Consider the following 26265-nt stretch of genomic DNA (forward strand, 5'->3'; position numbering starts at 1 on the left):
ATCAAAAGTTAGTCAGGCCATTATTTATTGGGAAAATACGAGCAGAAGAACGAATGAAAACCAAGGAAAAAACACACTCCCCTCCCCTGTGCCCCCCCAAAAACCACAAAACCCTCCCCAAAGCTAAAGAAAGTTTGTCAACCCTCCCCTATTTTGGACCAACCAGTAACTTTCGACCTATCCCTTAGAAAACATGTCACAGATGGCCCATCTCTCCACCTCAAAGTCGATGAAGTACCTTTGAAATGCTGGCAGGCAGAGCAGACAAAAATAATATGTCTGTAACCACAACCCAAAAACACACTCCTCACCAGGGTTGTTGCCAGGGTCTGACTTTTAGTGCAGTCTTGAGAACAGCAAAAACAAGCATAAATGACCCCAGCATTTATCACATTGGTTGCTGTAGCTTCACCCACTTCAGTCTCTCTGAAAACACATAGCTATTAGCTATACAATTAACCGCTACACACTAATTCAGCACCGGGATTAAAAAATATCATTTAATACATGAGGGATCTGTTAGCAGGAAATAATTTTATTAACAAAGGTAAACAATTAAGTTTGCTTTACAGAACACATTTTTTCTTCAGTTTTACAGCAAATTTCCTGCAATTCTACACATTTTTCCCTTGGATGGGGAGACATGTTTTGCAGATTTAAAGCTAATTTCCTGCAATTCTTCACATTTTGCCATGACTTTTGCCAGGTTAATATGATATCTGAGTGAGAGTGACTAACAAAATCAATGGGGGCTCTGTGGAGGTCAGTGCAGCTGGGCACGTGCCCTGCATTTCCGATTGGTAATAACTAGACTAATTGACCAATCTTAAAATATTTAACTGACATGGGTTAATTGAGTGACTGTCAGTGAGTGACATATACCAAGAGGAAAACTGTTGCAACAAGGTTTTGAAATTGCACCTTGTATGTTCTACTATTCTAACTCTCAACAGTAAGTTGAGACCCCGACAGATTTTTGAAATGTATTATTATTTATATATTTTTTAAATTCCAGAGGTCTGGAGCTCGGCGTCCTCATGTGTCGCTACGGCCCTGCTCCTCACTCCAGAGAGGCACTGAACCACAGTGCTATCTTGCTCTGCCAGCCAGCCAACCAACAGAACCTAAACATTACCCACACAGTAATGTAAACACTTGATTGGATTTTATAAAATAAATGATCAATTCCCCCCCCCACATTCTATTTAATCCAGTTAACTTGGGCAGTAAGGAAGCATGGCAAAACCTGAGAAGCAACAACTTTCAGAAAATCAATCAACAGACAACTGTCAATTTGGTGTCAATGTTACAGCGCTAAGAGCATGGATCCTTCATGTTCTCAGTGCTGTGGTTGGTCTGCTCTGTGCTGCTGTGCCATGTGCCATGTGGTCAGTCAGTCAGTCAGATACATAGAGCGGGAGCTGGGGGGAGGCCCTGTCTCTAACATCCCTGTGGACAGTAGGACCTCTGATGGTCTTCAGCCTCAGCTTGTGCGGTAATGCAGTGCTGGAGGAGGCTGCTGGGACCTGCTGTTCCCCCTCCTCATCTGAACCCCCTCTCCTAGGGGTGGGCCTCAGCAGGGGAACCCCCGGCCAGGACAATAGGGGAGAGGGGAGAAGCGGGGGCAGGAGAAGGGAGGATGAGTTTGCAGGGTGGACAACACCAGGAATTTCTAAGAAGTATGGATAGGCCCTTCTAGTTGGTAGAGCATGTGGATTGATCATGGCAGGAGCAAGTTGTCCAGTCAGGACAGGAGGTAGGTGGTGGTAATTTGGCAAAGTAGAGGGGTCTCTGTAGCTGGGCCTCCTACCCCAGTAGACGTCCTTGTCCAGGGGCTGGGTTGGGCTGCTGGGTGGCGGAGAATGAGGGCTGTGGGTATGGGCATGGTGGAGCCGTAGCAGGCTGCTCTGGTGGGCAGCATAGCCCGCAGGGCTCACCAGGCCAAAGTGGAGTTTGAGGGCCAGCAGTTCTGTGTTCAACCGGGCGTTCTCTTTGTTCATGGCCGCCAGGCGGCTCTCCAGTACATAATCGTTTACCCTCCTCTTCTCCCGCGAGCGCTTGGCCGCCTCGTTGTTCTTGCGACGCTTCTCCCAGTAGGTGACGTCCTTCTTCTCCTCTGGAATGAACTCTCTCTTGCGCCTCAGGCCCTTGGGTGTCAGCGCCCCCTCTAGGGAGGCTGTATGACCATCCTCCAGTGTCTCCGTGCTCCCATTTGGAGATACTGACATGGGCTCCATCTGGTCTCAGTATAGAAAGTAGGATGGCTGTTTCTTGGTTGGCCAGGTAAAAGGAGGATATGTAAGTTCTTGTGCACTTCTGTCAGGTAGCTGTCTAGGATTTCACCTGTGAAGGGAAGGTTTATTATTAGTTATTTGCAAAATCCTATGATTAGGCTATACCTTTCCACATTTCTGCTATACAGGCTGGGACACAGATCAGAAATTTTTTTAATTTCTGTGTTTGAGAATTGAAATCTTTGAATGACATGGTGTTATGGAGCCACAAACACACTCACATCCCACTGTCTAAACCGGATATACAGGCTGAATAAAGCAGAGAGGAGGAGTTGTCTGAGGTGTAGCCGTCCCCTCTAATGTGACTAAAATAATGTAACACGTTTTGCTCTTAATGTCTGAAAGACGTGTACATTTAACGTGTGATTCATCTCGTAGACAGACACCAGACAGTATGCATGGCCTGCACGTGAAAATGCTCATGTTGGAGAGTTGGTATGATATAGTATAATGTGTCTAGTCTTTGCTTTGCCAGCTTTTATGTCAATCACACAACCAACTTCTAGATTTGACTCAGGAACCTCTCTGGACCTGTCTCTTCCTTCAACTTGACTAATAAACTCATATTGTTTTCCTAGATTACTATTACTTTTTTACTACCACTATTATGTCTGACAGAACGGGCAAGTCAAGTGGTTGAGAGTTACGATCACACTCAATCTGCTTCATGCAGATCAGGCTTGTTTTAGAAACAGGGAAGGTTTTGGTTTCACAATTCTGCTCTCTCCCTCTCACACTTTTTTTTCTCTCTCTTTCGCTCTCTCTGTTTCTCTCACACACACACACACACACACACACACACACACACACACACACACACACACACACACACACACACACACACACACACACACACACACACACACACACACACACACTCTCTCACAGTCTTCTTTTTTTGATGGTGCACTGACTTGCCCACCCACCCCTTCACAAGCAGCTACTGCTTGCATGTAGTGTGCTCATCTCTGGCTCTATATCCTCTACCTTCCTTTCCTTTTCTATACCCTCTGTATGAGATAAGAGGTTAGGTGCATGGGCCCTAGCCACAGCACAAGCTGGGCTGGAAAATAGAAACCCTAATACAACCCTAATAAAAGGCTCTCCTGAACCATTACATGCTTATTAGTAAGAGCACCATGTCCCAATGTGAACTCTGATCTGTCTGGATGTCAGTGGCATGCAGCTCAAGAGTTGAGATTGATTGGTCGCGGGCTGGTTTGGGCTACAATGCTGATGGCTGTTTGACGTTGTTTCTCCACCATGTTTCCTACAGCAAAGAGAGATGAGACCATAATGCACCAACTGTCAGCACCATGACGCCAGAAACATAGAGCAACAGAAGAACAGAAGAACTACTAGAATAATCTGAAGGAGACCAAGTGAATGTACAGTTGAAGTCGGAAGTTTACATACACTTAGGTTGGAGTCATTAAAACTCATTTTTCAACCACTCCACAAATTTCTTGTTAACAAACTATAGTTTTGGCAAGTCGGTTAGGACATCTACTTGTGCATGACAAGAGTATTTTTTTCCAAAAATTGTTTACTGACAGATTATTTCACTTATAATTCACTGTATCACAATTCCAGTGGGTCAGAAGTTTACTGTGTTGACTGTGCCTTTAAACAGCTTGGACAATTCCAGAAAATGATGCCATGGCTTTAGAAGCTTCTGATAGGCTAATTGACATCATTTGAGTCAATTGGAGGGGTACCTGTGGGTGTATTTCAAGGCCTACCTTCAAACTCAGTGCCTCTTTGCTTGACATCATAGGAAAATCAAAAGAAATCAGCCAAGACCTCCACAATTCTGGTTCATCCTTGGGAGCAATTTCCAAATTCCTAAAGGTACCACGTTCATCTGTACAAACAATAGTACGCAAGTATAAACACCATGGGACCACACAGCCATCATAACGCTCAGGAAGGAGATGTGTTCTGTCTCCTAGAGATGAACGTCCTTTGGTACGAAAAGTGCAAATCAATCCCAGAACAACAGCAAAGGACCTTGTGAAGATGCTGGAGGAAACAGGTACAAAGTATCTATATCCACAGTAAAATGAGTCCTATATCAACATAACCTCAGCAAGGAAGAAGGCACTGCTCCAAAACCACCATAAAAAAGCCAGACGACGGTTGCAACTGCACATGGGGACAAAAATCATACTTTTTGGAGAAATGTCCTCTGGTCTGATGAAACATAAATAGAACTGTTTGGCCATAATGACCATCGTTATGTTTGGAGGAAAAAGGGGGAGGCTTGCAAGCCGAAGAACAGCATCCCAACTGTGAAGCACGTGGGTGGCAGCATCATGTTGTGGGGGTGCTTTGCTGCAGGGACTGGTGCACTTCACAAAATAGATGGCATCATGAGGGAGGAAAATGATGTGGATATATTGAAGCAACATCTCAAGACATCAGTCAGGAAGTTAAAGCTTGGTCGCAAATGGGTCTTCCAAATGGACAATGACCCCAAGCACACTTCCAAAGTTGTGGCAAAATGGCTTAAGGACAACAAAGTCAAGGTATTGGAGTGGCCATCACAAAACTCTGATCTCAATCCTAGAGAAGATTTGTGGGCAGAACTGAAAAAGCATGTGCGGGCAAGGAGGCCTACAAACCTGACTCAGTTACACCAGCTCTGTCAGGAGGAATAGGCCAAAATTCAACCAATTTATTGTGGGAAGCTTGTGGAAGGCTACCCGAAACGCTTGACCCAAGTTAAACAATTTAAAGGCAATGCTACCAAATACTAATTGAGTGTATGCAAACTTCTGACCCACTGGGAATGTGATGAAAGAAATCAAATCTGAAATAAATCATTATCTCTACTATTATTCTGACATTTCACATTCTTAAAATAAAGTGGTCATCCTAACTGACCTAAGACAGGGAATTTTTACTAGGATGAAATGTCAGGAACTGTGAAAAACTAAGTTTAAATGTATTTGGCTAAGGTGTATGTAAACTTCCGACTTCAACTATAGCTCTTGTCCATAAGTCATTATAGACAAGGTTATAGACAAGGTTATAGACAAGACCATGGACAAGGTTATAGACAAGACCATAGACAAGGTTATAGACAAGACCATGGACAAGGTTATAGACAAGACCATGGACAAGGTTATAGACAAGACCATGGACAAGGTTATAGACAAGACCATGGACAAGGTTATAGACAAGACCATGGACAAGGTTATAGACAAGACCATGGACAAGGTTATAGACAAGACCATGGACAAGGTTATAGACAAGACCATGGACAAGGTTATAGACAAGACCATGGACAAGGTTATAGACAAGACCATGGACAAGGTTATAGACAAGACCATGGACAAGGTTATAGACAAGACCATGGACAAGGTTATAGACAAGACCATGGACAAGGTTATAGACAAGACCATGGACAAGGTTATAGACAAGACCATGGACAAGGTTATAGACAAGACCATGGACAAGGTTATAGACAAGACCATGGACAAGGTTATAGACATATTTATAGACAAGGTTATAGACATATTTATAGACAAGGTTATAGACATTTATAGACAACGGTATAGAAAGGGTTATAGACAGGGTTATAGACAAGGTTATAGACAAGGTTATAGACAGGGTTATAGACAGGGTTATAGACAGGGTTATAGACAAGGTTATAGACAGGGTTATAGACAGGGTTATAGACAGGGTTATAGACAGGGTTAGCAGGGACATGGTTATAGACAGGGTTATAGACAGGGTTATAGACAGGGTTATAGACAAGGTTATAGACCACGTTATAGACAAGGTTATAGACAAGACCATAGACAAGGTTATAGACATATTTAAAGACAAGGTTATAGACAAGGTTATAGACATTTATAGACAACGGTATAGACAGGGTTATAGACAGGGTTAGCAGGGACATGGTTATAGACAGGGTTATAGACAGGGTTATAGACAGGGTTATAGACAGGGTTATAGACAGGGTTATAGACAGGGTTATAGACAGGGTTATAGACAGGGTTATAGACAGGGTTATAGACAAGGTTAGCAGGGACATGGTTATAGACAGGGTTATAGACAGGGTTATAGACAGGGTTATAGACAGGGTTATAGACAGGGTTATAGACAGGGTTATAGACAATGTTATAGACAGGGTTATAGACAGGGTTATAGACAGGGTTATAGACAGGGTTATAGACAGGGTTATAGACAGGGTTATAGACAGGGTTATAGACAAGGTTAGCAGGGACATGGTTATAGACAGGGTTATAGACAGGGTTATAGACAATTTTATAGACATCGTTATAGACAGGGTTATAGACAGGGGTATAGACAGGGGTATAGACAGGGTTATAGACAGGGTTATAGACAGGGTTAGCAGGGACAAGGTTATAGACAGGGTTATAGACAGGGTTATAGACAAGGTTAGCAGGGACAAGGTTATAGACAGGGTTATAGACAGGGTTATAGACAGGGTTATAGACAAGGTTAGCAGGGACAAGGTTATAGACAGGGTTATAGACAAGGTTATAGGCAAGGTTATAGACAAGGTTATAGACAGGGTTATAGACAAGGTTATAGACAAGGTTATAGACAGGGTTATAGACAGGGTTATAGACAGGGTTATAGACAAGGTTAGCAGGGACAAGGTTATAGACAGGGTTATAGACAGGGTTATAGACAGGGTTATAGACAGGGTTATAGACAGGCTTATAGACAAGGTTAGCAGGGACAAGGTTATAGACAGGGTTATAGACAGGGTTATAGACAAGGTTATAGACAAGGTTATAGACAAGGTTTATAGACAGGGTTATAGACAGGGTTATAGACAAGGTTAGCAGGGACAAGGTAAGGTCCTACAGTGGTGTGTTGCAAACAAGATAGCTTGTAAATGTGAAATAGACAAAAATACACTAGAGATTTACACTACATTTATTTGCCAGTTATGTCACATGAGACCAACAATTATGTCATTTGAGCTTAATGTAATTCATAAGATTTGGAAATATGAGGCCTTGAGGGAAAGGCATGTATTCAGCTTCGTATGGCTTGTGCTGCTCTGCTCTCACTGTACCCTGGGACGAAGCTCAGTAAAATGTCAGTGTAAAATGAAGTAATCTACCGATCTGGGGATTTACTCTCTCAGAGTTAAAATATTGTAAACATACCAGCAATGACGGTGTTGTGAGACCACTTACTCATCATACCTTTGATCAAATGTCTGATCACAATCACAACTGTAGGTAATAGTGTGTCCATCCTAAACTTCTATAATCACACTGGCAGCCACACGTCTGTGTTGTACAAAATTCCCCAAAGGTTGTCATGTCTATGAAGGTCAACATTTTGCTCTGAGAGATGAAAATAACAATGATTTGTTAATAACCATGGGTCAGAGGGACGTTACCACCTCACTCCCTTTTAGGGTTGTCAAGATACCAGTATCGTGATACTCAGAAGTATCATGGCACGCAAACAAAACATGATCATTATTATTATTATGAAGCGGACTACATTTCTTGGGGAAAATCACTGTAATATTGAAAACATACAAACAGCCTTATGCTGTCATTCAGAGTCACATTTGCTAATTTTCCTAACTATAGCACACGCTATAGCACACACTATTTAACAAAAAGCAGGTTTTTAAAGTTTAGTCTTCTTTGTGTTTTACTTTTTTGTCATGGAAAGTCAAGTATAATAGTATTGTGATACTGGTATAGTGAGAGCCCTATTGCCTTTGACCAAGGTTTCAGCCTTTGGCTAATTAACATGAGTATAATGAGTCTTTTTAACCGCACACATGGGACACCTTCTCTTTATTGTCTCCATTAGGCAACATTACTGCTTCTTACCAGGCAAAATGTACAATCAGATATTACACCTCTTGTTGACTGCTGTACTTAACACTTCATAGATGCACTGCAAAATATGTTTTCGCACAGGATTTTGCGCACGAACCAGTGCTGTATGAAGTGCAAAAACATAACTATTATAGCTTTTTACCTCAACTTATAGTGAAATATCCTGCAAATTCTCATTTTTATTAATACTTTGCAAGCAGTCTCGCTGTCTGTCCTATTAGATTTATTATGTAGATCTTTGTCTGAAGCAATTTTGCAACAACAATTAAATATTATGAAAGCTAACAGTATTGAAAAGGAGTTTAAAAATGGAAATGTTGCATGTATGTGAACCCCAGAAAATACAACTTTGAGAATTTTACGATTCATGTAGATCACAGTAGACCGACGTTGTTGCGCGTTGCTACTACTTACTCTTTGAAGTGGCAGTCAGAGCAAAGGACATAAACATTTACCCAAAGACAGAGATGAGAGACAGAGATTAGTGCTCTGCCTTGTGGTGGAGAGTACACGCGTTTAGAGGTCAAAATACCTATATATAGTCTACCCACTCCCCTACACCAGATATAGCTGGACTTCTCAACGTTTCCCTTGCAGTTGTACCTTCTCTTTACATTGTTGTATGATGAGCTAGAAAAATTGCAGGCCATGATAATTTCTTAATGCACATCTTCATCAATTGATAACTAGAAGCAACCAATCTGTTTATGGGTGTACAACCACATCCAGACCATTTTAAACCTCATTGACATTGCTGCTGTACTGTTGCACAGTATTTCATGCAGTGCTACAAATTTACAGCCTGGTGCTAGAGGTGCTGAAAGTAGAGCAGCTCTGTGTCGGGATGCAGAGTGGCCTAAATGGGTACAAACTGGAAAAACTTGCCCCAACCCTTCTGTAAAAAGATTGCAGTCAGAGTGCAAAATAACAGCAGTATACTGAAAATACTGCTTCCAAAATAACCTTATTTTTTTTTTACTGCAGTACACTGCAGTTATTCTGCATTTATTGAGTCCAAAATACCACAGTCGACTGCAGTTACTGCACTTTTACTGCAGTTTCAAAACTTCAATCTTTTTTTGTAAGGGAACAGTGAGTTGGAGGACATTTGTCAGGGGTCAAGGGCTGAGAACTAGCAAGTGGAGAGCAGTGATGCTGTGTATAGCGTTAGCGATTAGGGAAGCTTGACAGCACAGGACTGCAGCAGAGAGAGTTGCTCAGCTTCCTGAACAGTCCTCTCCAGAGACGAGAACCTCACTGCTAAAGTTCTGCACCTGCTTCTTATTGACATGCTTATTATAGACCCTGCTTTTTAGTAAGAAACTCTCAAACTTCTTCTTTTGACACCTCTCTGTTTTTAAAGCAGCAGTCACAGCACCAGTTGGTCTGTTGTTGTTTCCTTCCTTGCTTTGTGAAGTACTTGAGTCTCTCTCCCTGGTTCCTAATAGGAAACCATTGGTTAACCTCCTGACTTTTTAACACATACATTCTTCAAAAAATAACATATAAAATCAGTTAGGCTCTTTCGTGCATTGTACGTGTCTATAAGAAAATGACTTTTTAATTAATAACACTTTAATTGACTCTTATTGATTAGCTCGTCACCAGAAGAAGAACAATAACAACAACGAGCTCCATTATGAATTTTCTGGTTGTTCTACCTTCCACAAGCTTTATACAGTATGTAGGGCGAACTAACTAAGCCTTTAACTCTACACAGTTCGTACCGTTTTCAACAGGGAATACAATAGAAGATAATATCTGTCTGATATCTCTTTTTTTACAATTATACATTTCTACCCTCTTATATAGAACAATAATCGGTCAATTAAAAATACATTTAAGTAATTTAGCAGACGCTCTTATCCAGAGCGACTTACAGTAGGGAATGCATACATTTCATTATTTAAAAATAAAAAATAAAATCATACTGGGAATCGAACCCACAACCCTGGTGTTGCAAACAACATGCTCTACCAACTAAGCCACACGGGACCAAATATTTGTCATTGCTGTAATCACTTTTACTATGTAAATGTAGAAAGGTCGTCCAGGTCCTACACTGCCTGACTACATTTCACATTTCTCCTAGTTTACACTTATGCAACACATATGCAATAAATAGCATTATTGTATTGGTTTTTGTATGTTGTACAAAAGTATTCTAAATAAGTTAAAGAAAGATGTTAATTTGTTTTAAAAAACTAGCTCCTATCCAGTGTCAACATTTTATAAAATGTGTGATCTTTCTTGAATGGGGAAGTCACCTAATTTAAAATATACCCAGATCTGAGATACCACATCTAAAACAGTCTTGCTATGATAACACACTCCAAAAATCTGAACACCAGAATACTGTAAATCAAGACTAACTTTTCAAGTCTGAAAATATTAGTTACGAATTGAAGAGCGTAGTAATATTCTCTGATGACTGCTGCAAGCTGAGACTTGAGAGTTCGATCAGACGGCAGAGCATGACTCTAAAAAATGACTTATTGTACCCAATCAACTCCTTGATATTTACCTCACTCTCTCTGTAGCTGTATACGTCATATGTGAAGGGAACTTTAATTTAGTTGGGTGAAAATTAGGTGAAAATGAACACAGGATCTTACCTTCTGCTGCCAGACAACTATATTCCAGTGAGTACACCACTGATGCAACATGACAATGACCTCACTCAAAGTGCCACCGCCCACCCATTGCGTTTCTGTGAGCAACAGACGGCAACTTACAGAACTGTATAATCATCCTTCCACTGTAACTCAACTGAAGTTCATCTACAGTAATGTGGCTATGACCACCAATACTATCTGTGACATCTCACAACCTTTTGTTTTCTCACTCTTAGCGCATTAAGTCTGTCTGCCTGCCTGTTTGTCTTTCCAGCCCTGCACCATCGAGCCTAGCCCATCTCTTGTGTTCTGTGTGTCTGTATCCCCTCAGTCCCCCTCAGTGTAAAGTTGGAGGCTTACGCATGTTATCATCTGGGAGATGTGTCTGATCAGAGAGAGCCTGGAAGGGCCAGCCTTTAGATCTGATGATACCTGGCTTACCGGGTCCTTCCCAGAAACTTCAAATATTTGTTTCTCTCGTTCTAGCCCTTAACCATCACTATGTATTCTATGTGGTGATAAGGCAATTTAGTTTAAGAGGCATAAAGTCACTCATATGACCTCAAGTTTCCCACAAATGTTCAATAAAAATGTCTGTCCTTTTGTCATGTTAGGAATGACATACAGTACTTCTTTGTCCACTAGGTTAAACACTGGAAAGTGGAATCTATGAAAACTTTCTATTGCTTTATTATAAAATATTGTGTTGCAAATTTGAGATCAAGATCCAATTGGGAAATTCCAGTGCAATGGCAAAACATCATAGACCTAGTGTTTCACCACACTTTTTAGTTCTCCAGCATCAACAGTTAGGCTACATTTGTTCACAACTGTCATGAGCTTTCTAGTTTGTTAATAACTAGTTAATAATTACTTCATACAATTTTACATGAAATATTTTGGGGATTAACCTGTACAATTCGGAAGATTTTGACAAACAATACTATATTGACCAAGCATGTCATGACTGAGATTCCGTGTTTGGTAGTAAAGTACTCCATCTAGTGGCTTATCATAGAAACAGGTGTTGCATTCTTCTGCCATGTTGTGCAGTGTACAGAGTGCTGTACTGCAGTATCCTCTGCTGGAGGTTTAATATGGGTTTACATGTAGAATAGTGCTGGTCTGAGGACCATGCTTCAAGGGTTCATGAGTTGCCCAATTGATTCTCTAATGTGATCTTGTTTTGTTACTATTACTGTTACTATACTGATTTTGTAGTTACTGTCCACAAAATGGTTAGTTGTAGTTGTAGTTACAGTAGTTATACAGTCCCAGTCAAACGTTCGAACACACCTACTTCTTCAAGGGTTTTTCTTTATAGGCATCAAAACTATGAAATAACCCATATGGAATCATGTAGTAACGAAAAAAGTTGTAAACAAATTAAAATATATTTTATATTTGAGATTATTCAAAGTAGCCACGTTTTGCCTTGATGCACACTCTTGGCATTCTCTCAACCAGCTTCATGAAGTAGTCACCTGGAATGCGTTTCAATTAACAGGTGTGCGTTGTTAAAAGTTAATTTGTGGAATTTCTTTCCTTCTTAATGCGTTTGAGCCAATCAGTTGTGTTGTGACAAGGTTGGGGTGGTATACAGAAGAAAGCCCTATTTGGTAAAAGACCAAGTCCATATTATGGCAAGAACAGCTCAAATAAGCAAAGAGAAATCACAGTCCATCATTACATTAAGACATGAAGGTCAGTCAATTCGGAAAATGTCAAGAACTTTGAAAGTTTCTTCAAGTGCAGTCGCAAAAATCTTCAAGCATTATGTTACCAGCCTCAGAAATTGCAGCCCAAATAAATGCTTCACAGAGTTCAAGTAACAGACACATCTCAACATCAACTGTTCAGAGGAGTGCGTGAATCCGGCCTTCATGGTCGAATTGCTGCAAAGAAATCAATACTAAAGGACACCAATAATAGGAAGAGACTTGCGTGGGCCAAGAAACACGAGCAATGAACATTAGACCGGTGGAAATCTGTCCTTTGGTCTGATAAGTCCAAATTTCAGATTTTTGGTTCCAACTACTGCATCTTTTTGAGACGCAGAATAGGTGAATGGATGATCTCTGCACGAGTAGTTCCCACCGTGAAGCATGGATGAGGAGGTGTGATGGTGTGGGGGTTCTTTGCTGGTGACTGTCAGTGATTTATTTAGAATTCAAGGCACACTTAACCAGCATGGCTACCACAGCATTCTGCAGTGATACACCATCCCATCTGGTTTGCGCTTAGTCTAATTATAATTTGTTTTTCAACAGGACAATGACCCAACACACCTCCAGGCTGTGTAAGGGCTATTTTACCAAGAAGAAGAGTGATGGAGTGCTGCATCAGATGACCTGGCCTCCACAATCACCTGACCTCAACCCAATTCAGATGGTTTGGGATGAGTTGGACCGCAGAGTGAACAAGCCAACAAGTGCTCAGCATATGTGGGAACTCCTTCAATACTGTTGGAAAAGCATTCCAGGTGAAGCTGGTTGAGAGAACGCCAAGCGTGTGCAAAGCTGTAATCAAGGCTACTTTGATGAATCTAAAATAGAAAATATATTTGGATTTGTTTAACACTTGCTTGGTTACTACATGATTCCATATGTGCTATTTCATAGTTTTAATGTCTTCACTATTATTCTACAACCCATATATCATATTGAATGAGTGATGTTCTCACACTGTAGCATGGGTGTGAAGGGCCTCAGTCAAAAATGAGATGAAATCAAAATATATTTTTTTATATGTTTCAAGTGGCATGTCCATGCTGTGACCTTTGAGCAGCAATGGTTTCACACCCCAAAACAGCATGACTTTTACAAGGTCCTCTCACCAGCTCAGTTACATTCACATAATATGGATGGTATTAACAACTCAAATAAAAGTATTGTATTTTGTTATTTGAGAAGATGTAGGCTACTGTAGGAATTTGATGTTAGAATTACTTGATATTGTCTTGGCTATATGTGTATATGAAAAGACTTGTAGGTGCACAGTTTGCAAAAGTGTATAAGTGTAACGGCCGTCGTCGTAATAAAACCAAGGTGCAGCGGAGGATGTGTATTCATTTTGAATATTTAATAAAATGAACCACTATAAACAAAACACTAAACAGCAACGACAGCAAACAGTCCTGTCTGGTCAAAAATGAACGAAACAGAAAACACTAGACAGAAACAATCACGCACAAAAACCCAAAGGAAAAACAGGCTACTTATGTGTGACTCCCAATCAGCAACAACAAACTACAGCTGTGCCTGATTGGAAGCCACACGGCCAAAATCAACGAAACAAACCAACCTAGAAAAAAGAATATAGAACGCCCACCCAATGTAACACCCTGGCCTAACCAAAATAAAGAACAAACACCCCTCTCTATGGCCAGGGCGTTACAGTACCCCCCCCCAAAGGTGCGGACTCCGGCCGCAAAACCTGACTCTGAAGGGGAGGGTCCGGGTGGGCATTCTTACGACGGCGGTTCAGGTGCGGGACGTGGCCTCCGCTCCACCCTCGGCGTCGCCCACTTAGGTGGCGCCCCTGGCCGCGCCGGAGGACTGGTGGGCTACCCTGGCTGCGCCCGGCTGGCGGGCGACCCTGGCTGCGCCCGGCTGGCGGGCGACCCTAGCGGCTCCGGGCTGGCGGGCGGCTCCGGCGGCACTGACCCAGGATTCACCAGGCTGGGGAGACATGAAGGAGGCCTGGCCCTGGGCGCAGGCACAGGACTCACCGGGCTGGCGGGCGGCTCTGGCGGCTCCGAACAGGCGGGCGGCTCTGGCGGCTCCGGACAGGCGGGCGGCTCTGGCAGCTCCAGACAGGCTGGTGGCTCTGGCGGCTCCGGACAGGCGGGTGGCTCTGGCGGCTCCGGACAGGCGGGCGGCTCTTGCGGCTCTGGCCCAGGACTCACCAGGCTGGGGAGACATGAAGGAGGCCTGGCTCTGGGCGCAGGCACTGGACTCACCAGGCTGGGGAGACCCACTGGAGGCCTGGTCCGTGGAGGAGGCACAGGACTGACCAGGATGGGGAGACCCACTGGAGGCCTGGTCCGTGGAGGAGGTACAGGACTGACCAGGATGGGGAGACCCACTGGAGGCCTGGTCCGAGGAGGAGGCACTGGAGGAGGCACTGGAGTTCTGGTACGTAGGCTCTTTACCCACACTCCAGGCTGAATGCCCACTTTGGCCCGGCACGGGCGGAGCGCAGGCCCTCCCAGCACCCTGGAGACACAGTGCGCAGAGCCGGTGCAGGATAACCTGGACCGAAAAGGCACACTGGAGACCAGACGCGCTGAGCTGGAACAATCCGTCCTGGCTCGATGCCTGCACTCGCATGGCACTTGCGGGGGGCTGGCCTATAGCGCACCGGGCTATGAACGCGCCCTGGAGACACTGTGCGCTTCACAGCATAACACGGTGCCTTACCAGTACCACGCTGCTTCCGGTAAGCACGGGGAGTTGGCTCAGGTCTACCGCCTGACTCCGCCAATCTCCCCGTGTGCCCCCCCCAAAAATATGCTTAACTATCAAAAGTAAAATTAAAAGTGTAAATCATTTCAAATTACTTATATTTAGCAAACCAGAAAGCACAATTTCTTGTTTTGTTAATTTACGGATAGCAAGGGGCAGGCTCCAACACTCAGACATCATTTACAAATGATGTGTTTAGTGAGTCCACCAGATCAGCGGCAGTAAGATGAACAGGGATGTTCTCTTGATAAGTGTGTGAATTAGATAATTTTCCTGTCCTGCCTGGCATTCAAAATGTAACGAGTACTTTTGGGTGTCAGGGAAAATGTATGGAGTGAAAAATACATAATTTCTTTAGGAATGTAGTGAAGTAAAAGTAAAAGTACAGATACCCAAAAAAACTACTTAAGTAGTACTGTCAAGTAGGCCTGTACACTGTGAGTCGCCTTACTGAATGCAAGGTGTTTATGAACCATTGCTAACATCCTTTACAGCACAGTTGACAATGACATCAAATTCGTGGATGCATTCATGAGTAAATGCTGCAAACTTTACTTGAAAATTTTCCTATGGATTCCACCTATAAAATTATATGATGTTATACATTTATGTTATACATTTATGGAAGTAGCCTACACTCACACATACACACACACGACAAGCCTATTCTAAGGCAGAAGTTCTGAAACTTTTTGGGGCCGGGGACCCTTTTGTGAAAGCAAATTCTTCAGGGACCCCCTCATAATCAGAACACAACTTGAGTGCTATAAAAAAAAATTTTTTACTATGACATCTGCAGTGCATGGCTGGACATACCAAGTCTCGAGCCTGGGGAAAGAACGCTTAAAAGGCCCGCCTCTTGGCATCGTAGAGAGATTTTTGCAGTTTTCAAGCTTATTTCCTGCAATTCTACACATTTTGCCATGAGGCAGAGAGAAAACGTTGATGTTTTAAAGCTTAAATTACAGTGCATTTACGTAAAAATTTACGATTGTTGGTGGAGTACTCTGGATACCAATATCCCTGGGAGCCTCCCAGGCCCATGTTGCCCAGGGTTAAGAACATAAGTAGGCTACCTCGTACACCGACCGCACTTTGAGAACCGTTGTTCTGAGGCATACAGTTGAAGTTGAAAGTTTACATACACTTAGGTTGGAGTCATTAAAACCTGTTTTTCAACCACTCCACAAATTTCAAACTATAGTTTTGGCAAGTCGGTTAGGACATATGTGTGTATGACACAAGTCATTTTTCCAACAATTGTTTACAGACAGATTATTTGAATTATAATTCACTGTATCACAATTCCAGTGGGTGAGAAGTTTACATACACTAAGTTGACTGTGCCTTTAAACAGCTTGGAAAATTCCAGAAAATTATGTCACGGTTTTAGAAGCTTCTGATAGGCTAATTGACATCATTTGAGGCAATTGGATTTGTACCTGTGGGTGTATTTCAAGGCCTACCTTCAAACTCAGTGCCGCTTTGCTTGACATCATGAGAAAATCAAAAGAAATCAGCCAAGACCTCAGAAAAAATATTGGAAACCTCCACAAGTTTGGTTCATCCTTGGGAGTAATTTCCAAACGCCTGAAGGTACCACGTTCATCTGTACAAACAATAGTACGCAAGTATAAACATCATGGGACGACACAGCCGTCATACCGCTCAGGAAGGAGACGCGTTCTGTCTCCTAGAGATGAACGTACTTTGCTGCAAAAGGTGCAAATCAATCCCAGAACAGCAGCAAAGGACCTTGTGAAGATGCTGGAGGAAACAGGTACAAAGTATCTATATCCACAGTAAAATGAGTCCTATAACGACAACAAAGAAGAAGCCACTGCTCAAAAACCACCATAAAAAAGCCAGACTGCGGTTTGCAACTACACATGGGGACAAAGATCATACTTTTTGAAGAAATGTCCTCTGGTCTGATGAAACAAAAATATAACTTTTTGGCCATAATGACCATCATTATGTTTGGAGGAAAAAGAGGGAGGCTTGCAAGCCAAAGAACATCATCCCAACCGTGAAGCACAGGGGTGCCAGCATCATGTTGTGGGGGTGCTTTGCTGCTGGAGGGACTGGTGCACTTCACAAAATAGATGGCATTATGAGGAAGGAAAATGTTATGGCTATATTAAAGCAACATCTCAAGACATCAGTCACGAAGTTAAAACTTGACTCGGTTACACCAGCTCTGTCAGGAGGAATAGGCCAAAATTCACCCAACTTATTGTGGGAAGCTTGTGGAAGGCTACATAAAACGTTTGACCCAAGTTAAACAATCTAAAGGCAATGCTACCAAATACTAATTAAGTGTATGTAAACTTCTGACCCACTAGGAATGAGATGAAAGAAATCAAAAGCTGAAATAATTAATTCTCTCTACTATTATTCTGACATTCACATTCTTAAAATAAAGTGGTGATCCTAACTGACCTAAAACAGGGAATTTTGACTAGGATTAAATTGGAATTGTGAAAAACTGAGTTTAAATGTTTTTGGCTAAGGTGTATGTAAACTTCCGACTTGAATTGTATGTGAATTGTATTGTTTACATCTGCTGTATCCTGTATACGTGACAAATACATTTCGATTTGTTTTGATTAGAAAATGTCTGCCTTCCCACGACAATGCATTGTCTAACTTTCTGCAACGTGCAATCGTCAATAACGGAATTCTCAGTGTGGGGTAGAGGGGATTACCACCCACCCACCAAAAAGAGCACCCAGTTTCGATGCTTCACACCACAGAAAAACCGCTATTTGAACGGTAAAATTCCTATAAGGCTAGGCTAAATGTTCAAACCAATGTCGCTCATCTCCGTTTGCAGATGTCAAAGCATTTTAAATCCATATTTGCAGCGTGCGTTAGGTCTGCTTGACGTGTTAGTGTCACTTATTCTTGACATTAGGCTAATAAAGCAATAGTTTTTTCCCCACACCTAATAGAACAAAGTGATTGAAAATGTCACTTTGATCGCCTTCAAGCCTGCCCTACCCTATATTGCTTATTTCAGAACTAGACAAATATTTGATTCTCTTTGAAAACGTGTATGTTTCATTGGAGTAATCATTCAATAATTAAGTGAAAGAAAATACAATCTGTCTATTTTATCCCTAATAATTGAATCTTCACTGTAATTGTAAAAGTTGTTAAACCAGTTTTATTGCTGCTGTTAGAAAAATTACACTTGTTTGCCTATAAGGTATACAGCAGAATTAACTCGTTTTTGATAAAGTCAGATGAAATTAGAAAATTCAGAGTTAATTGTAAACTGTTCGATTAAAATATACTGTGTTTGAAAGGCATTTCTTTAAAAAAATATTTGTGCGAAAATTATAATTTTCTTAATCAAAAATAAGTACATTACATTCTCAAGGGTTAATCCGTTTCTTGGGAAATACCAAATTGACGTTTTGCCAAAAAATACCAAAATTATATTCCTTCATGTAATAGTCTGACGTTCATTCAATAAATGTCCATTTCACTCTCAAAATTGAATTTATATACATAATGCATCTATAACAATATTTGAAATGATAATTGCAATTGTTGATTAGTAACCTTTAATTAAATACAGTGTCCATTTGTTATCTGACATTATCTGACATTTAAAAGAGTTCTTTGGCTGTCCCCATAGGAAAACCTTTTTTGGTTCTAGATGAAACCCTTTTTGGTTCCAGGTAGAACGATTTTGGGTTTCAGGTAGAAAGGGTTCTACGTGAAACCATTAACGGTTCTACTTGGAACCAAAATGGTTCTACCTGGAACCAACAAGAGTTCTTCAAAAGGTTCTCCTATGGGGACAGCCGAAGGACCCTTTTAGGTTCTAGTTAGCACCTTTATTTCTAAGAATACCGTTCCAATATGTATTAATATCTGGGGCCGATTTCTTCTTAGCGGCTCTGTTAGCTAGAAGCTGTTTGGACTGAGGTACCTTCTGAACTGAGCCAGAGTGTTGAACCTTCCTCTGAAGCCCCTATGTATGTCCAGGACCTGGTGCTGCCCCTCACGCTCCTTCAGTGGCAGGTGGAGAGGCAGGCTGGGGTACAGGGCTGACTGGGGGAGGCTGGGGAAACCCCAGGGCATCAACAGGTTGGTATGCACTGAGGAATGACTAAGATCGGGCATCAGCAAATTCTGGGGTGGGCATGAAGAGGGGGTGATGACAGAGTAAGTGGGGAAAGGGTGAGAAGGGGGAAGGAAGGCTCTATTAGAGGCAGAAGGGGGTTCCTCGTTGCCAGGAAGATCATTGCTGGAGGAGACCTGGTGGTGAGCTGCTTTCTCTTGTTCAGCCAATCCAACACTCTCTGGAGCACAGGCTCTTCTCTGTGAGAGGAGGGATTGAGGGAAGAAACTAGGAAGACCTGAATCAAAACCAATCTGAGGACTACGTTGATTGAGACCCACACCACCACTGCTGGTTATCAATGTAGGGTTTACCATGGTTCTAAGGAACAGCCCTTCCAGATCCTGCTGGTCACCTAGGAGGGAGGTGGGATGGCCCCAGAGCAGTGGAGCTGAGCCATAGGAAGGCAGGGTGGCTGGGCCTGCCTCTTTCTCCAGGTCCATGTGGTACTGCAGGTTGAACACCTTGGCCCTCAGCCGGGCGTTTTCCTCACTCAGGGTAAGCAGCTGGCCCTCCAGCATAAGGTCATTCACCCTCCTCTTCTCTCTCGAGCGTTTGGCGGCCTCGTTGTTCTTTCGGCGCTTGTCCCAGTAGCTGGCGTCCTTCTTGTCAGTAGGGGTCATCTCTCTCTTGCGGCGTGTAGTCTCAAGCCTCAGTAGTCTCTGGCCCAGAAAGGACGGCCGGGCCACAGGGAAGAGAAGGCCTGGGTCCATCGTCACCTCCTCCTCCCCACCACTGCTCTCCAACGAGGACGAGGGCTCGCATATACCCTCCTGGGGCCCGTCCCTACTCCGTGGGGTAGACATGTCACTCAGTATGCTATGAGAGGACACAGAATTGATTTTTTATCAGGGAGTCATACTGAGACCAAGTCTCTTTTACAGATGAGTACTTTACAGGATAGGCTCTATAGTAAAATTGTTTTAAAGGAAATTTATTGTACTTTGAAATATTTATCTTACACAGTAATTGACTTGATAATAGTTGACTTGATACAAAAAAAGCCAGGTTGGAATTTCAACAAAATATACTGGAAAAGGTGATATTCATAAGACTATTACAAAATATTGAGAAAACTATTAACTGCACAGTGGTGTAGGTATTTCCCATCATTTTCAAATAATGTTTTGGTAAGCTATAGTGACCATATTTTGATTTTTTAGGCCTACCTTTGTTTCGCTGTCAGGATGTGAAGTGATAATGAGACAATGCGCATCTTGCGCTCTGAAAACTTTTAAGCTTCTTGTGTGTGCGTGTGCACGCATGGTGTGTTTATTTCTGTGCACGCGCATCTATGTGGTTGGAAAGAATGCTTACTTTCAGTAGTCTTACCTAGCTTCTTCAGGAGTTCTGAAAGTGGAAATCCTGAGCAAGGTTGTAAAAAAAAAAGTTAGTCAAGAAATGACTCAGTCTGAATTACCCATCCTACAGTATGTATCGCTACTGTAGCATACCTTACAAACATCCTCTCCATAGAACTGGGTCAGTGTTTGTATATCTATGGTTGAGCCATAGGCATGTGGTGAGTGGGGGGGTTGTCCAGGCAGTAAGTGGGGGACAGTCTTGTGAGGAAAGGAAGCGTTGTGTTAAACATGTTGCTTGCGCTCTCCACAGGTCTTCTATAGTTCTGAACTGCCAAAGCTCGACAACTTGTCAGATTCTGTGGTCATGATGACTCATAAAGTCTTGTCTATATTTCCGAAGAACTGAAAGGGTTTAACCACAGACATTCACCTGAATTGGTATCTAGTCCGACTTACCGCAAGCATACCTTTTATGCCATTATACTGTAGAAGTGAAAAAGCACTTTGAAAAAACTGTCTTTGTGGGAGTACGGATCCATTTTGAGATTTAGTAGACAGGGCTTGTTGTGGTGCTCAGACTTATAATTGGTAGTGATTTTAAGATTTATTCTATACTTTACAGGTACTAGGGGGCAGTGTTTGGGAAGCTACTCTAAAACTATATTTTACCAAGCTTCCAATTACTTCACACCGGAAGAAGTTAAGCTACACTAAAGCTAACCTTAAGAAAAATATAGTTTGGTTAACTAAAGTAACTTTAAAAAAGTAGTTAACTACATCCAAACTACTTTGTGAAAAATGATCATGTGTAAATCTGTAATGTCATAGACTACAAATTGCAAGACAGATCACTTTGGGGTCATATGTTAACAGAATGTGTAATTTAGCATATTAAACACAAAACAACATTTCAAGTGAGAATTAGGCAGGTCTGATGCCTAAAAAGAAGGAAATTGTTTTATTTTATTTTTGCATAAAATGTAGTGTATAGTTCCAGTAGTTCCAGTGCATTCGGAAAGTATTCAGACCCCTTGACTTTTTCCACATTTTTTTACGTTACAGCCTTATTCTAAAGTGTAGTACATTGCTCCCCCTTATCAATCCACACACAATACCCCATAATGACAAAGCAAAAACAGGTTTTAATTATTTTTTTTGCAAATGTATTAAAAAAAAATCACATCACATTTACATAATTATTCAGACAATTTACTCAGTACTTTGTTGAAGCACCTTTGACAGTGATAACAGCCTTGAGACTTCTTGGGTATGATGCTTGGCACACCTGTATTCTTCTCTGCAGATTCTCTCAAGCTCTATCAGGTTGGATGGTGGAGCATCACTGCACAGCTATTTTCAGGTCTCTCCAAAGATGTTTGATCGGGTTCAAGTCCGGGCTCTGGCTGGGCCAATCAAGGGCATTCAGAGACTTGTCCCGAAGCCAATCCTGCATTGTCTTGGCTCTGTGCTTAGGGTCGATGTCCTGTTGGAAGGTGAACCTTCGCCCAAGTCTGAGGTCCTGAGCGCTCTGGAGCAGGTTTTCATCAAGGATCTGTCTGTACTTTGCTTTGTTCATCTTTCCCCCGATCCTGACTAGTCTGCCAGTCCCTGCCACTAAAAAACATCCCCAAAGCATGATGCTGCCACCACCATGCTTCGCTGTAGGGATGGTGCCAAGTTTCGTACGCTTGGCATTCAGGCCAAAGAGTTAAATCTTGGTTTCATCAGACCAGACAATCTTGTTTTCATGGTCTGAGAGTCCTTCTGGCAAACTCCAAGCGGACTGTCATGTGCCTTTTACTGAGGAGTGGCTTCCGTCTGGCCACACTACCATAAAGGCCAGATTGGTGGAGTTCTGCAGAGATGGTTGTCCTTCTGGTAGGTTCCCCCATCGCCACAGAAAAACTCTGAGCTCTGTCAGAGTGACCTTCGGGTTCTTGGTCACCTCTCTGACCAAGGCCCTTCTCCCCCGATTTTTCAGTTTGGCCGGGCGGCCAGCTCTAGCAAGAGTATTGGTGATTCCATTCTTCTTCTATTTAAGAATGATGGAGGCCACTGTTTTTGGGGACCTTCAATGCTGCAGAAATGTTTTGGTACCCTTCCTCAGATCTATGCCTCAACACAATCCTGTCTCGGAGCTCTACGGACAATTCCTTCAACCTCATGGCTTGGTTTTTGCTCTGACATGCACTGGCAACTGTGGGACCTTATATAAACAGGTGTGTGCCTTTCCAAATCATGTCCAATCAATTGAATTTACCACAGGTGGACTCCGATAAAGTTGTCGAAAGATCTCAAGGATGAACAATGGAAACAGGATGCACCTGAGCTCAGCCTCAGAGCAAAGGGTCTGAATACTTACAGTGCCAGTCAAAAGTTTGGACACACCTACTCATTCAAGGGTTTTTCTTTATTTTTGCTATTTTCTACATTGTGGAATAGTAGTGAAGTCATCAAAACTATGAAATAACCCATATGGAATCACCTACTAACCAGAAATGTGTTAAACAAATCAAAATACATTTCATATTTGAGATTCTTAAAAGTAGCCACCCTTTGCCTTGATGACAGCTTTGCACAGTCTTGATATTCTCTCAACCAGCTTCATAAGGTAGTCACCTGGAATGCATTTCAATTAACAGGTGCCTTCTTAAAAGTTAATTTGTGGGATTTCTTTCCTTCTTAATTCGTTTGAGCCAATCAGTTGTGTTGTGACAAGGTAGGGGTGGTATACAGAAGATAGCCCTATTTGGTAAAAGACCAAGTCCATACGCAAGAACAGCTCAAATAAGCAAAGAGAAATGACAGTCCATCATTACTTTAAGACATGAAGGTCAGTCAATAAGGAACAGTTCAAGAACTTTGAAAGTTTCTTCAAGTGCAGTCGCAAAAACCATCAAGCGTTGTGATGAAACTGTCTCTCATGAGGACTGTCACAGGAATGGAAGACCCAGAGTTACCTCTGCTGCAGAGGATAAGTTAATTGGAGTTACCAGCCTCAGAAATTGCAGCCCAAATAAATGTAACAGACACATCTCAACATCAACTGTTCAGAGGAGACTGTTTGAATCAGGCCTTCATGGTCGGATTGCTGCAAAGAAACCACTACAAAAGGACACCAATAAGAAGAAGAGACTTCCTTGGGCCAAGAAACATGAGCAATGGACATTTCAGTGGGAATTCCTTCAAGACTGTTGGAAAAGCATTCCAGGTGAAGCTGGTTGACAGAATGCAAAAAGTGTGCAAAGCTGTCATCAAGATCAAGGGTGGCTACTTTGAAGAATCTAAAATATTATATATATTTTGATTTGTTTAACTGTTTTTTGGTTACTACATGATTCCATATGTGTTATTTGTGGCGCAGCGGTCTAAGGCACTGCATATCAGTGCTTGAGGCATCACTACAGACACCCTGGTTTGATTCCAGGCTGCATCACTACCGGCCGTGATTGGGAGTCCCATAGGGCGGTGTACAATTGGCCCAGCGTTTGTCCGGTGTAGGCTGTCATTGTCAATAAGAATTTGTTCTTAACTGACTTGTCTAGTTAAATAAAAAAGTCAATCAATTTGGATGTCTTCACTATTATTATACTATGTAGAAATGTTTTTAAAATAAAGAAAAACCCTTGAATGAGTAGACTTTGACTGATACTGTATGTAAATAAGGTATTTCTGTTTTTTATTTATACATTCTAAAAGCTTGTTTTCACTTTGTCATTATGGGGTATTGTGTGTCGAATGATGAGGATTTTTTAATTTATTTCATCCATTTTAGAATAAGCCTGTAACATAACAACATGAAAAAGGGAAGTGGTCTGAATACTTTCTGAATGGACTGTAGCTACACTGCTATATGGCAAAAAAAGTAATTAACTACAGGAAATATTACTTAGATTTGAGTTTAGTTCAACTACCACAAAGCTACTGCAAAATGTTGTTAAATAACTAGTTGAACTACATGTAGTTCACTACTTCCCAACACTCCCAGGAGGGCATATCAATAATAGTCTAAAGTAGTTTAAACTCATTTATCTGCACTGAACTGAGGATACATGGCAGCTGAAAACAATGTGGTGGACGGCCTATCGGGTATTTTCTCACAACTGTCCAGTTCTTTCACATTAGTGCAGATGGAGGTACGAGAAGAGGAAGCCACTTTAAACTATTGAGATAGAGTACAGGTTTCAGTTCATTGTGTGGCAAAACCATTTCCTGCCTTTATGCTTGCATGGAATTTTCCTCCTCTGCATTCATAGGCCTACAGTATATCAACAAAGCGACACGCTAGCTAGCATATCTATAGGCAAGTAACAGAATCCTGTCCATCTCACCTCTTCATCCTCCCAACCCCCATTTTATCACATCTAACATACACAGGGTGCTGCACCCATGCACAGTCTCACATACAGTACTTCCGGAAAGTGGTTCATTGTGGTGTCCTGTACACTAGTACACATCAAGTATTGTTTGACAGGTTACGACTCCTCATCTTACATGGTTAATTAAAGAGTTGATCAAAAAAATACTTTTAGAAAAAATGTAAGACCTTTGGGCCTTGTTTCTTTTGCTTTCTGTTTCTAGTTGTCAGAAGTGTGTGCATGTGTATTTTGACAATTTAACATAATGTAATGTGAATGACAAGACGTGGTTCTATTTCAAACCAGATCATGTCTTCATGTTCACCATCTAGGTCAAAAGGCCCCTTTGAAATATTGTAGTCTTTACATGATTCCTGCTCCTATCCTGTCGGCTAAGGTGCTAACCACTCTGCACAGGAAGTTTCACTGCCTCATTTAGCTCACAAGTGTCACCTTCTGCCTCAGATGCAGTGTGACTGGGTGACAGGGTGACTGAGAGCAGAGGTTGGTCAGAGCCTGGATGGTATTCCCTGGCTGGTAGACTCTTCAAAGAGATACTACATCCAGTAGTATGCAAAGGGCCACAGAGATTATAGTTTGACCTCACAGTGTGTGAAGGTTTACAAGTCTGTAATTCGGGTCAGGGTGTTACAATGCTTTTGAGCTCATGTGGAAGTTTTTCTAATGACACCGGAGGGGATGGCTGCCGTTTTACGGGCTCCTAACCAACTGTGCTATTTTGTTTTATTTTGTACATAATGTTGCTGCTACAGTCTCTTATGACCGAAAAGAGCTTCTGGACATCAGAACAGCGATTGCTCACCTCGAACTGGACGAAGATTTTTTCTTTGATGAGTCCGATGTGAAGGATATACAAGACCTTTAAACAGGTCAACGTTCACAAGGCCGCGGGCCAGACGGATTACCAGGGCGTGTACTCAGAGCATGCGCAGACCAACTGGCAAGTGTCTTCACTGACATTTTCAACTTCTCCCTGACCGAGTCTGTAATACCTACATGTTTCAAGCAGATCACCATAGTCCCTGTGTCCAGAAATGCGAAGGTAATCTGCCTAAATGACTACCGCCCCGTAGCACTCATGTCTACAAATACCTAGGTGTCTGACTAGACTGTAAACTCTCCTTCCTGATTCATATCAAACATCTCCAATCCAAAATCAAATCTAGAATTGGCTTTCTATTTCACAACAAAGCCTCCTTCACTCACGCCGCCAAACATACCCT

The 26265-nt window shown here is 42.1% G+C and overlaps 1 protein-coding gene across 1 annotated transcript; it reads right to left on the reverse strand.

Moving 5' to 3' along the window:
• Nucleotides 1-515: 515 nt before the first annotated feature.
• Nucleotides 516-10890, reverse strand: LOC106584428 (nuclear factor interleukin-3-regulated protein). The gene is made up of 2 exons (XM_014169751.2): nucleotides 10759-10890; nucleotides 516-2343 (listed from the first exon to the last, which is right to left on the reverse strand). Exon 2 carries the CDS (start codon nucleotides 2235-2237, stop codon nucleotides 1398-1400), a length of 840 nt encoding a protein of 279 aa, XP_014025226.1. The 5' UTR covers nucleotides 2238-2343; nucleotides 10759-10890; the 3' UTR covers nucleotides 516-1397.
• Between the last annotated feature and the right edge of the window lie 15375 nt (nucleotides 10891-26265).

Source organism: Salmo salar, chromosome ssa23 (genome assembly GCF_905237065.1).
Source record: "Salmo salar chromosome ssa23, Ssal_v3.1, whole genome shotgun sequence".
Taxonomy (NCBI): domain Eukaryota; kingdom Metazoa; phylum Chordata; class Actinopteri; order Salmoniformes; family Salmonidae; genus Salmo; species Salmo salar.